We start from the raw sequence: 12,798 nt of genomic DNA, 5'->3' as shown, positions 1-12,798 counted from the left end.
ACTGGGCGGGTTATTAATTTTCGAACAGTCAAAAACCGGTTAATTTACTGAAAAATTGCGTTTAATAACATTTCAGAAAATTGACAAAATTTGTGTAGTGTGATTGGTGGTTATTTGCCGTAGCCGCCGCCAAATCCCCCTCCAAAGCCGAATCCGCCGCCACCTCCGTATCCACCACCTCCACCAAATCCGCCGCCACCTCCGTATCCACCACCTCCACCAAATCCACCGCCGCCTCCGTAACCTCCCCCATATCCACCTCCATAACCTCCTCCGTATCCTGCAAACAAAATCACAATTACTGTCATTGAATCCGAGAATCACTCACGGAATACCTTTATGTCCTCCATAACCACCGTGGCCTCCATACCCTCCATATCCAGACGAGTAGACTTTTTTGACTACGATGATCGACGAGGGTTGTGAATAATAGCCACCGCCGTAGCCGCCACCGTATCCACCACCGTAACCGCCCCCATAGCCACCCCACTTCTTATGGAATCCTGGTGTTGGCAACGCGATGGTAAACGCTGCCACAAACGCCAAGAGGATGAACACCTGTAGAATCAATATGTCAAGTAAGTTTCAGAAGATATTCAACTATTTCTAGTTTTTTCATGACAAATCTAGTTGCTAGTGTAACAACTTAACTTAAACATTGAGCAAGTATACTCCTACAAAAGGTCACGAGATTCGATTGGGAAGGGATAATCAAACCTGCAAAATTGGCAGAATAAAAGGTCTTACATGGGAAACCTTTTGAAGATGGAGCTACATCTTAAGATCTGATACTCCTATGTGTTTTAAGAAGAAGATGATGCTGATGACCAGGAGAGGATTGGTCTCTTTTTTAAAAAACGACATGGTTCATCCATCAAATAACGAGTTTTTGTTAGCCAATATTTTGATCATCTCAAAGAAGAACTTGACAAACTGGGAATTGGAGACTGTTTGAGTTGAACAGTCTCCAATTCTATGGAATTTAGATGAATCCTCCATTTGTACTGATCCTTCAAAAATCAAAATTGTAAGTTTCAAGGGAAAAACCTGCTCAAGAACGACTGAAGCATCCGGAAAGGAAAATATTACTTGTTTGGCAGCAGTAAATGCAGGTCAAACAGCACCACCTTTAATTATTATATTTAAAGAAAATCATGTATGGAGTAGCTTACCGGACACTCAAAAAGGTGAATATGAGTATCCAAATACGGCATATGCAGCTAGTGAAAATGGATGGATCATCAGCGAAATCTTTTTTAATTATTTGAAGAAAACCTTACTACTTACTTAATGGTAACCTTACGTCCACTTCTTCTAATTTAAGACGGACACGCAACCAATTTAGGACACAAAGAAGTCTAGCTGGCACTTGATATTTCAGTGTTCAATTCACTGAAATCTAGTTGGGATCAAAAACTCTGTTTGTGGCAGAGAACCCATCAGGGTTTGCGCATTTCAAAAAAGGACTTTAGTTCCTTACTTACAAGTGTATGGAAAGATTTGCGGGAAGAAAACATTAAAAACGGTTTTCGCAAAGCATCAAGAATACTCACCTTCAACAGAGAAGTGATTTCAAGAGAAAAATTTGATCCACTAGTCTTAATGAGATTTGAAGGGCATCTCAATCAAGAAAACAATAATAACACCTTGACAACAAAAACAGTTTCTTTTGAAACATTTTTATTGGACATCAGAAGCATAAAATTTGCATTTGAAGTAAGTTTTCATAATTTGAAGACAAAATTCAATATGGTAGTCTTGAAAGTAGTCTTAGATACAGGACATTGACATTAGATTCATGAAAGTTGTCTTGAAAACTAACTTTTCGTGCTTTTTACTTCTCTTAGAATTCTGGACTATTTTTAGTGCTTCAAAACGGCTTTCAGCTTGGATAATCGAGTTTCAAGACTATCTTCACCAAGTTATGGACATAGCAAACTTAAAAAACAATTTTTACATTCTGCATAGACTTAAAATGTCATTCCAAGCTTTGTTACTATTAAATCAACTTCTAGACAGCTCAGTGCTAAAAATTCGAGTATTTCTTAAAAATCTAGACTGTTTTTAGTGCTTTAAGGCTGTTTTCAGTGCTTCAAATCGAATTTCAAGACTATCTTTACAAAGTTTTTGACTTATCAGGCCTAAACTGTACACTGTCCATAGTCTTGAAAATGTCATTTCCAGCTTCTTCACTATTAAATTGGTGCAATAAATTGTAGCATCTCTAAGAAATTCAGACTGTTTTTAGTGCTTTTTAAGACTGAAAAATCTAGTTTAAGACTATTACCAAAAGTCAAGTTACGATATTAGTCTTGAGAACTCTAATTTTTAGAAATGTAATAGTCCTATAATTTAATTTACTTCTAGACTTGTTTCAGTACAGAAAATTGAGTTGTACACCAATTACAGTCCTGAAAATAGACTTTTGGACTCTCTTTAGTCCTAGTAAAAGCAGTTCTAGCCTTAAAAGTCAACTTTTTAGTAGTAAAAAATGAATTTCATGCACAATAGAATCTTTGTCTTGATTTCCGGACTGTTTATAGTTCTTGAAATCGATTTTCAGACACTCGACCAGGATGGCAGTCTGAGAAAACGAATTATAAGACTATTCCTAGTAGTAAATAGCAAGTTTTTAGACTGTTCAGTACAAATTTGGACTCTCACAAGTCTTGAATGTTCAGTTTTCCACTATAAAACGATTTTTTTAATTTAAATTTGAAGGACTTCGTTAGGAAACGTGTTTTTCAGAAAAATTACATAATGCAAGTCAACTTATTTTTTGATTGACTATCGAATGGTGAACTGTATTTAGAAAATTAATTTTTTTTTAATTGTACTTTCCCAAATTCAATGGAAAAGTGCAACCAGGCGCAGAGTTTCAAAAGAAATTAATAAAAAATACAAAAACAAAAAAAGAGAGAAATTAGTAGCAAAATGGTTATACTCTTAGTTTAATTTTATTTATTTGAATTTAAAATTAAACTATGCAATAATGTGGTAGCATTTACCCCAGTTGACCTTACACTTTGTGTTCTTAATACAACACAGGCAACTAATGCAGAACACTCTGAATATTGTGAAAAAACCAGCTAAATCAAGGAAGACTGAATAAGTTCCAGAAGAGCAGTCAGAGTACCTTTCACCAAAAGGAGTAAACTAAGTGGTTATATATTATTTAACAATGTGGAAAACACATTCTTAGTGAGTAACCGTGTTTTTGTCGTACTACTACTGAGTAATATAAATCAAATTACAATAATTATTACTACTTCAACTATCATCTATAGGCAATCAAAAGATAATGATGTTTTCTTCGGGTTTTTCCGGAAAGATGATATCATGTAAATCTTTACTTACATACATTCCTGATTAAATCTAAGACGCGATTAATATTGTCGTTTCTTCTTGTTGGCCTTGCCTAACATTGAACATATTTTTTGTCTTCTAGTTTCGCCTTATTCATACAAATTATTCACGCTGTTTTTTTTTTGTCTGAACTATTCACGCCGTGCTGATTGATTAATTCAAATCCACTGAAATTCTGTTTTTTTTTGGTTAAACAAACACGAAATCAAGGAATGCGTAATTCGTGAAGATTTGTTGTTTATTGTGTGTTTTTTTTTAATAATGACCTGTAAAAGTTGTTAGTCTGTGATTCAAGGAAATAATCATGTTTTTTGTTAGTTTTTTAAAGCTTTGTTGCCAAATTATTTAAACTCATCTTTTGCAAATATAATTATGTATTGAAACTGCTCGTCAAAAGGAATGGACAGCAAAATTTTTGGACTTTTTTGAGCGGCTGTATCTTCAAATTGAGTGACTCGATTTTAATAATTTTTTTGTGGATTAAAAGGTATTTTCTTTCTCTTTCTGATGACCTAATAGTTATTTGTATACCTAGGCCGTGAAATGGTATTTTTTCGGCCGAAAGAAAGTTTGGCGTCCGAGACATGTAAAAAAAATTTGGGACACACTGTATTTCCAAGTTAAGTCACTGATTTTTTATTTTGACAATAATATTTGAAACTCGCTTCTGTTATTGTTTTGTGCTATTTCCGCTTGTTGAAAAATGTTTCACTTTTACACTATCGATGAAACTTTATTTGTTTTATATACAGGGTGTTTTTTACTAAGTGTCCTATATTTCGCAGGGCGATTTCTCAGCTATTTTAGAAGTAAAAAGTCCAAATAGGCCTAGGTCTGGAAGGAGTTACTTATCGAGCTGCAGAGTGTTGAAAATTAATTTTAATTAGCTCCCTTTATCTGTAAGAGCAAAACCAAGATCTAATTTAAGCAGGGATGTTAACTTTTCGGAAAATTAAATTTATGGAAAATTTTCGGTAATTTTCCGGAAAAATTGAAAAATTCAAAAATAATTCGTTTTTTACATTTTTGTACTATTAACTTGAAGGTATTCAGGCAGTTGAGATGAGTTGAGATGAAAAATTTTCAATTGAAATTTCTTGACAATTACAGTTTTTAATTTTTCAAAGTAAAACGGTGCGTGGTACCAAAAAAGTGTATAGAAGGTAAAAGTTGCATCCCATCGAGGTGCATTTGTGGTAAAACTTCAGACCTCTATCCTGAAACGTTCCTGAGATATCGAGCAAAAACTGCAAAAAACGAGAGTCAAATTTGACGCCCTCTAGCGGTTAAACGGGGCAACCTAGCCGTGCCCGCTTAACGTCACGTGATAGTCCCGTTCATTAGCTTTCTTTTGTTATACGGTGATTTTATACAGGGTGTTTTAAATAAGTGAGTTATGAACGATTTTGTTGAACACGGACTTTTATTCTAAATTAGGGAGTTTTTGGGCCTACTATACTAACGGCGACTATTTTGGATTTTCCTTAATCAAAGTGATTTTTTAAACTAATTTGAACCTGGGGAACACAAATCTGACGTCCATTTTGCTCTAACCGGCACCGTTTCGAAGATGACCTTGAAATTATGTCAATTTTGACATTTTAGGGCGTGGCACCCTTGCAAATTGACATTTTGACAAATGACACTTTACGTCATTTTTGTACTATTAACCTGAAGGTATTTAAGCAGTTGAGGTTAATTTTGAAAATAAAAAATTTTCTGAAAAAAATCAGAAGGTCCCTTGAAAATTCTTGACAATTCTAGTTTTTAATTTTTCAAGGTAAAACAGTGCATGGTACCAAAAAAGTGTATAGAAAGTAAAAGTTGCATCCCATCGAGGTGCATTTATGGTAAAACTTCAGATCTCTATCCTGAAACGTTCCTGAGATATGGAGCAAAAACTGCAAAAAACGAGATTCAACTTTGACGCCCTCTAGCGGCTAAACGGGGCAACCTAGCCGTGCCCGCTCAACGTCACGTGATAGCCCTGTTCATTAGCTTTCTTCTTAGCTAGCTCTTCTCTTTTTTTTTATTATACGGTGGTTTTATACAGGGTGTTTCAAATAAGTGAGTTATGGACGATTTTCTGGAAAAATGCACCAAAATTTCGCTCAAATTGGGAATTTCTGCTTTCGAGGAGACTGGTCAAAGTAAGGCTGTATATTGATACAAACATTTTACATCAAGTAGGCCTAGAATTTGACATAGATTCCAAAAATCGAATAAAAAATTATAAGTTTGGTTTGTTGCTCAAATTTGGGACACCCTGTATACTGATCTAGGGAAAAAGTAGACGCAAATATCTATAAAATTCATATTTGATATTTTTCTATAAAATAAAGACTTAAAGTTACAATGATGTTAAAAATTCAATGAATCACCCTGTAAACTACTCGTATTGTATTGTCTATAACTCGGTTATTTCGACAATTATCGGGTGGTTCAATATACCAATTTGTAGCTTTTGAAATTCTCTTTTGACCACCCTGTACAGCGTAATACACACACAACATAATCAGATTACCATACCCTTGCATAAATTTATAAATAATATTTTTTTAAAAATTCATTTTGAAAAGTGTTGAGATTAGATATACAACATTTTTCAGAAAGTTTTCGGTAATTTTCCGGAAAAAATTGGAAAATTTGAAAATTCAAAAATAATTACTTTTTTAATTAATTGTACAATCCAATATCAATTCAAATTAAGTTTAATGTACTTTTAATCATTTACCCCCGTTTTGTAAACCGAGCTTGATTTAAGTGTGGGTCAGACTGTGACAGAGTATAGGTGAAAAAAGTCACACTCGAAACCACACTTCTAAAAATTGAAATTTTACCTTTTACATCTCTGAATTTAAGTTTCTTATATGCTACAAGACCCCCGAATACCAAGTTTCATCCAAATATTGATATTATTTCAAAACTTACTTATAAAAAACACCCTATAGATGAGGGCTTCCTTGTAAGGAGTTTTTCCTTTAAAACAACACTTTTTAAAAAACACCCGGTATACTGTTTTTAAAAAATGACTGTGATTGTAATGACCGAAACAGAGAAATTTGATCAGATTGTAAAGTGATGCAACCCTCTCTACTAGAATGTGATACTGTGTTAATGTAACCTTAGGAGCCGGAATTAACGTTAAAAGGGACACTTTATTGATCTTTCCATTACACTTTCACAAATCCAAACAGAAAACGCAGGAAATTATGAATGACAAAAAAAAAACGGAAAACAAGAGTGCAAACTTACTTTAGTCAAAACCAACATCCTGACTGAGCTGGGCAGTGTAAGTACTTTTATTTGAACTCTTTCGCGCACCTAAAAACTAGTACTAGAGACCATGTTGTCTGACATCTACTTATATTAAGTGCTCAGACTGTGATGTCAAGGTTGAGGATGGGAGGCGTTCATCACGATGGTAAGGAAGATCTTTATGGTTGGGATTTTCGTCCAAGTTCATTTCAATTCGAGGCTTTTGTTCCGCTAAACGCGCCTTGACTCCTAATAAGTTGGTAATATATTACATCCAATTACTACTCGGCTTTGCTGCTTTGGGTAAACATACTGAAATACGTGGGGAATTCCCGTGTACACCGGAGATTTCATCAAAAGGTGTTTTGGTTGAATCATTTATTGATTGCGGATGGTTCTTAAGGAAATTCTTGAAAATAGCTATTATTGTAAACAAAGGAAATTACGAGAATATTAATTATAGTGCATAAGAGATGTTTTCACACATTCCTTAAAATAGGTCTATTTTTAATTTTGTATGATGATATTGAAGAAAAAGATGATGTCTTATTGATAGTAACAATTCCAATACAAAGAGCCATGTTATAAGAAAATTTGTAGTGTGTAATTATGCTGAAAGGGGGTTAAAAAGGGTTTAAGCCCCAGAAGTGCCACAATGCTATTGCGTAACGATGGCTCAGTCACTGCCTCCAAAGTAGAAGTACTGGACACATGGTGCAGGAAGAACCCGAAAGTCTTGTATTCCAAACAGCAGAGGTTAATATCCTGCCCGTATCCATGAAGGAGACAACTAGAGCCATTAAGAAACTTAAAAATAATATCCTAGCAGAAAGCATGGAGGGGACGATCTAGCCATGCATAGCCTAGTGCAACAGAGCTGGAATCAAGAAATCATTCCCGACGAATGGAAGGAAGCTGTTATCATCCCACTCCACAAAAAAGGGGACCAAATGCAGTGTAAAAATTACCGAGGTATTGCCCCGCTGAGTCACGTCTACAAAGGATTCTCAAACATTCTGTTTCAACGTCTCTCTCCATATACCAAGGAGATAATCGGAGACTATGCGGCTTTCGAAGCGGAAGCTCAACAACTGACCAGCTCTTCACTATCCGTCAGATTCTGAAGAAACGTTGGGAGTTTAACAAGAACTTTCATCCCCTTTTCTAGACTTTGAACAAGCATATGACAGTGTTATTAGAGTGAGATTGTGGGAGGCTATAGGGGAACTTGGTGTCCCACAGGGGGATGCTTTGTCGCCAGTACTATTTAACCTTGCACTAGAAAAAGCAATAAGAACATGTCCCAGAAGGTCCCAAACTTATTTTGGCCTATGCAGATGACATAGGCGCAGTAGAAGAAAGTACTGTGAGTATGAAGGAAAATTTCATAAAGATCGAAGAAGAAGCTCAGAGAATAGGTCTACGAGTCAAAGAAGGAAAGACCTGCTCCTAAGAAGGCTTGAGAGAAAGATCCTGCGCATGATATATGGTCTCGTTCGAAACCCTGAAACCGGCCATTAAAAGATGAGAAGCAATGCTGAGCTTGCCCAATTACATCAAAGCCCCGACATCATTCACGAAATAAAGATCCTTTCCAATCTTGGTAATGGGAGCAATCAAAACTGTTTTCCATTCATCTGGAATACTCCTTCTCTGGTTGATCTGGTATGTCATTAAACACACTCAAAAAACCATCACACTATCTGGCAGCTGTGCAATCATGGTGCCCCTCTTGATTTTCCCCATTAAGGAGTCCAGTTCCTCCCTTGTGAAATCTTTGTGGATACCATTGGCACTAGCATTTCTAGTAGATGGAGGAGCAAGCCTGTTCAAAGTATCCTCCCAAACATCTTCTGTATTTTCAATATCTGGAGTAGACGTTAATGAACTGTTATTCAATTTCTTCACAACCCTCCAAACCCCACCAAATGAGAATGTCTATTCAAAAGACTCTGTAAATTGAATAAAATTGGCCTTCTTTAATTTCCTGAATAGTCTGGTTGCTACAGTCATTTTATTTTTGTATTCATAACAATTATCTTCACTTGGCTTCCTTATATATTTTTGTAGGGCAGAGTTCTTCTGTTGCTTGCAGCCTCTTCACATTGTGAGTTCCACCATCTTGGCTTGCTGATTCCTTTTCGCTTTTCTTCTGCTGCTTCAAGAATTGCATCCTTACACTGTTCCCAGCTGCTAACCACCTTATCACATTGTTGTCTGTATTTAATCCAATTTGGGTGTTATTTACATCATTTAGTCTACATTGTGCTCCCTCCAACATACAAACTGTTGGCAAGTGATCGCTATTACCTGTATCTTCTATGGTGTTCCAACTCGCTCTAAGAGCTAAATTTGAAGAAACTATAGAGATGTTTGGACAGCTCTTATTCTGCCCAGGGGGTACTATCCTTGTAGTTAGCCCAGTATTCAGAATTAAAGCTCCTGTTCTGTTGAGTGCTTTAAAATCTTTTGGAAGCACAAAATAAAATCAGAGCCCAAAGCATTAATAATGTGCATGTATTTTGAAACTGTAATGTACACATCAAGAGGACAATACATCTTACAAATTGCTAATTTTGTGATCTTGACAGTTAACATTTGAACTTTTAGAGGTAACGCTAAATGGATGTGACAATTCCTCCTTTTCCATCTTCCCGACAGTCAAAACCTTGAATATCAAATTTGTGTTCACATTTTAAGAAGGTTTCGTTCAATAATACAACATCAGGTTTCTGTTAATCAACATCTATCAGATTCAGCAAATTTTCATGGTTTGGCCTTATACTCCTGATATTCCATTGAATAATTTTAAGTTTATGATTGCCGTTCATTGTTCTAGAAAGTAGAGTCATCAGTCTTGTCTGATACCGCAGTCTCAGCAATTTCAATAGTAACTCCTGTAAGTTGGTCATCATGGGCTTATCACCCACTACTTAGTTTATCTCTTGTATACAAGAACAATTCCTTCTGTTCTTGCTAGAATCTTGATTTGAGAATAACACTTTTCATCAAAGTCGCTAAATCAATAGTTACTTCAGGTTCTTCCAAGATTAGTCCTGTAGTAGGAATTCTACAAGATGAGGGAAACAAGCATTATGTCTATGTGGTTCGTTTGAAAAGTTTAAAACCGGAGAAATTGGGGATTGAAGTTTCCTCTTACGTTGAGTAATTTCTGAATATTTTCTGCTTTGCTCCTGTGGTGTTTCATTTTTTATTAAGTTACCCCTTTGAGACACTTTGAATAGGTGTTAATTCTTGCTAACGTAATTGTGGGAATTCTCTAGGATGGGTGAGCCTGGTATACCCTTCCCTAGGTCCTTGCATTGTCCCCTGCGATTTATCAGATTTTTTTGCTTCATTTTTGGAATGCTTTTTCCTTGCTTCAAAGTATGAAATATTTTCTGTTTTTTCAATCTCTTTTTGCCTCTGGTACTCTGGACATCTTCTATCAGTCGCCATATGGTCCTCTTCACAATAAACACATTAAGGTTTTTTAGTACAGCTCTCTGTACTATGCTTTTCTGCACACTGCATTTTTTGGCAAGGTGTCCATAACGTAGACAATTGTAACACACTGAATTGAAAGGAGGATGTATAGATCAACCTGTGAGCGGACAAAATAAATCTTCCCACTTAATTTCTTCACCATCTTTTACTCTCTTTTTCATCCTTCTAGCCTCAAGAATTGGTGGTGTGGTTTTAGCACATCAGAGCTCCTCCATAGACAAATTCTTTTCTATGCCTCTAGCAATACCTTTGCAAGAAGCTAAGCAGGAATATAAACTTTTAGATTTTCTGTCCTTAATATATCATTACTCAAAAAGTTTTTTGCATACTTATGCGTAGTGAATTCAATAGCAACTCTGTTTTTCCTTTTTTCTGTATAGCCAGAATATTCTTAACGTTATTATATTTGAGCTTTTTTCCTAACGCTATTGGATGAAGGTAGCCAATATTCTTCTGAAGACCTTCAACAATAGGTCTGTTCGCAGAGGGAAACGTCATAGTCACGTGAGCATTCAACCAATGAAAGTTGACATTTGCTGTTTCTGAGTTGGAAACCAGTCAGGGATCGCCTCTGCAAACAGACCTAGAGACTATATAAGGACCTTTATCTGTATAAGTATAAGTATGCTCTATTCTCTCTGGAACCAAGTTTGCACTCTCTGAATTATTATTCCGGGGGCCATTTCGGCTGGAATTCAAATCCATCTAAACACTAATCTATTTCCAAGCTTATGCCCAAATCTAACTAGTCTATGTCAAGCAGCGAGTGAAAACTTGTAAGTTGTTGGATTTGCACCTGCAACTTATGATTGCTGGTGCGAGTGATTGTTGATAAGTAGTATGTAAAAGTTGTCAGTCGGTTAATAAAGTGAATTCAGTTTACTTTGCCTGTGCTCCCTCTGCCACGACCCAACATTTTGGCGCAGTCATAGTGGTTTGAACTACAATTCAACAAGCTTGAAAAGGTAATGATTGCATTGTGGAATGGAAGCCACGTAAATGGTACCATACGGAGCATCATCGGTAACTGCATTGCTGAAGTTGGAGTAGGAGGTGATACTCATCGTAGACATTTCAATCAGATCTGGAAACGCAGCATGGATACCACTTCTAGATGCAATACGAATTTTGACTTTCCAATTCCCTCTCCATCTCATTTAACTCCAGTTATTGAGCGCAACCAAGGTAACATCAATGATCATCAAATACACACACCTACAAGATGATTCTTCAGGCACCACTAACCAGGAGCAGTACACCAATCGGAATCAACCAAGATGTTCTTGTAAGAGGCCAGTGGACTACCGAACTCTTGCGGGATGTCGACATCGGTGTCGGGACTCCTAGCTATAGTAGGGGAGGAGTTGTTGGGTTTGCACCTGCACCTTATGAATGCTAGTGCAAGTGATTGTTGATAAGTAGTTTGTTAAAGTTGTCAGTCGTTCAATAAAGTGAATTCAGTTTACTCTGCCTGTACTCCCTCTGCCATGACTCAACAGTAAGTATATATATATAGGCCGGTTTAGAACGTCTTTCGACGTTGTCCGACACCTAATTTCCAGCCTCTTCGGTCTTCACAATCTTCAGGTGTTAGATTTCTCTCACTCATGCATTTATGCATGGTTTTCTGCCACTCCTGTTTTGGCCTTCCTCGTTTTCTTCTGCCGATTGGTTGCCAATGAAGTACTCTTTTAGGCCATCGGGTATTTGACATTCTTTCCACGTGTGCGTACCACGTAAGTTGCTTGTTTTCGATATCCTGTGTTATTGCGTCTTCTATTCCCATCCGTTGTTTTATGATGTCGTTTCTTATTCTTTCTCTTCGTGAAATGCGCATCGATCTCCTAATTGCATCCATTTCAACTGCCTCAACTCTTTTCTTGTGTCTATCTGAGATTCTCCAGGTTTCTGATCCATATAGGAGGGTGCTTTTTACCATTGCCTCATAGATATTAAATTTCCGCTTCTTGGTTATTTCTTTGCTCCATAGGATTCCATTCAGAGCTCCGATTACTTTTTTGGCTTTGACTATTCGCTTTCCGATTTCTTTTACATCTGTTCCTGTGTTGTCGAATGTAATGCCCAGATATTCATATTCCTGACACTGAAGGATTTCTTGGCCATTGTCCAGTTCCAAATTTCCGTCCTGAGTTCCCACACATAGATACTTTGTCTTGGCTATGTTGACTGTTAAGCCCCATTCTCTGTATTCCTCTATTAGCTTTCGCATCATGTACTGCACATCCTCTTTATCATTGGCTACTATGACTTGGTCGTCTGCGAACTGTAGGGTAAACAAGCAACCATCATCAATTTCTATTCCCATTCCCTGGACCTTTCTTTTCCAGTTTTTTAGTGCCATCGCTATGTATATTTTAAAAAGAGTGGGAGAGACACAGCATCCTTGACGCAATCCTTTATTCACCATAAGCTCTTCAGTGACACATTTGCCTACCCTAATTCTTGATTTTGATTCCCTATATAGTTCTTTAAGGGCTGTTACGTAGGTGTGATTAATGTTGGATTGCTAGGACAACAAATGCTAGGTGCGTTTCCAAGTTTCTAGCACTTCTCTTCTCTATAACTTGTTTTAGAGTAAACACGTTGTCTGTACATGATCTTCCTGCTCTGAAACCGCATTGTTCTTCCTCTTCTTTTCCTTTATAA

General features: G+C 36.6%; 2 protein-coding genes across 4 annotated transcripts; one reads left to right on the top strand and one right to left on the bottom strand.

Moving 5' to 3' along the window:
* Positions 1-43: 43 nt before the first annotated feature.
* LOC145725850 (uncharacterized) lies at positions 44-6,781 on the bottom strand. 2 transcript variants are annotated; one of them, XM_081974742.1, is made up of 3 exons: positions 6,622-6,781; positions 336-558; positions 44-280 (listed from the first exon to the last, which is right to left on the bottom strand). In XM_081974742.1, the coding sequence occupies exons 1-3, from the start codon at positions 6,637-6,639 to the stop codon at positions 111-113; spliced, it is 411 nt and encodes a 136-aa protein (XP_081830868.1). In that variant the 5' UTR covers positions 6,640-6,781; the 3' UTR covers positions 44-110. The 2 variants fall into 2 exon arrangements, with proteins under 2 accessions (XP_081830868.1, XP_081830869.1); XM_081974743.1 differs by having other exon boundaries at positions 44-244.
* A 1,731-nt stretch (positions 6,782-8,512) lies between these two features.
* On the top strand, positions 8,513-12,430 carry LOC145725851 (uncharacterized). 2 transcript variants are annotated; one of them, XM_081974746.1, is made up of 3 exons: positions 8,513-11,154; positions 11,214-11,316; positions 11,366-12,430. In XM_081974746.1, exons 1-3 carry the CDS (start codon positions 11,131-11,133, stop codon positions 11,476-11,478), a joined length of 240 nt encoding a protein of 79 aa, XP_081830872.1. In that variant the 5' UTR covers positions 8,513-11,130; the 3' UTR covers positions 11,479-12,430. The 2 variants fall into 2 exon arrangements, with proteins under 2 accessions (XP_081830872.1, XP_081830870.1); XM_081974744.1 differs by having other exon boundaries at positions 9,095-11,316.
* The last annotated feature ends 368 nt before the right edge of the window (positions 12,431-12,798 follow it).

Source organism: Ips typographus, linkage group LG3 (genome assembly GCF_016097725.1).
Source record: "Ips typographus isolate SLU linkage group LG3, UJ_Ityp_2.0, whole genome shotgun sequence".
Lineage (NCBI taxonomy): Eukaryota > Metazoa > Arthropoda > Insecta > Coleoptera > Curculionidae > Ips > Ips typographus.
This window is presented reverse-complemented; position numbering and strand designations above follow the sequence as displayed.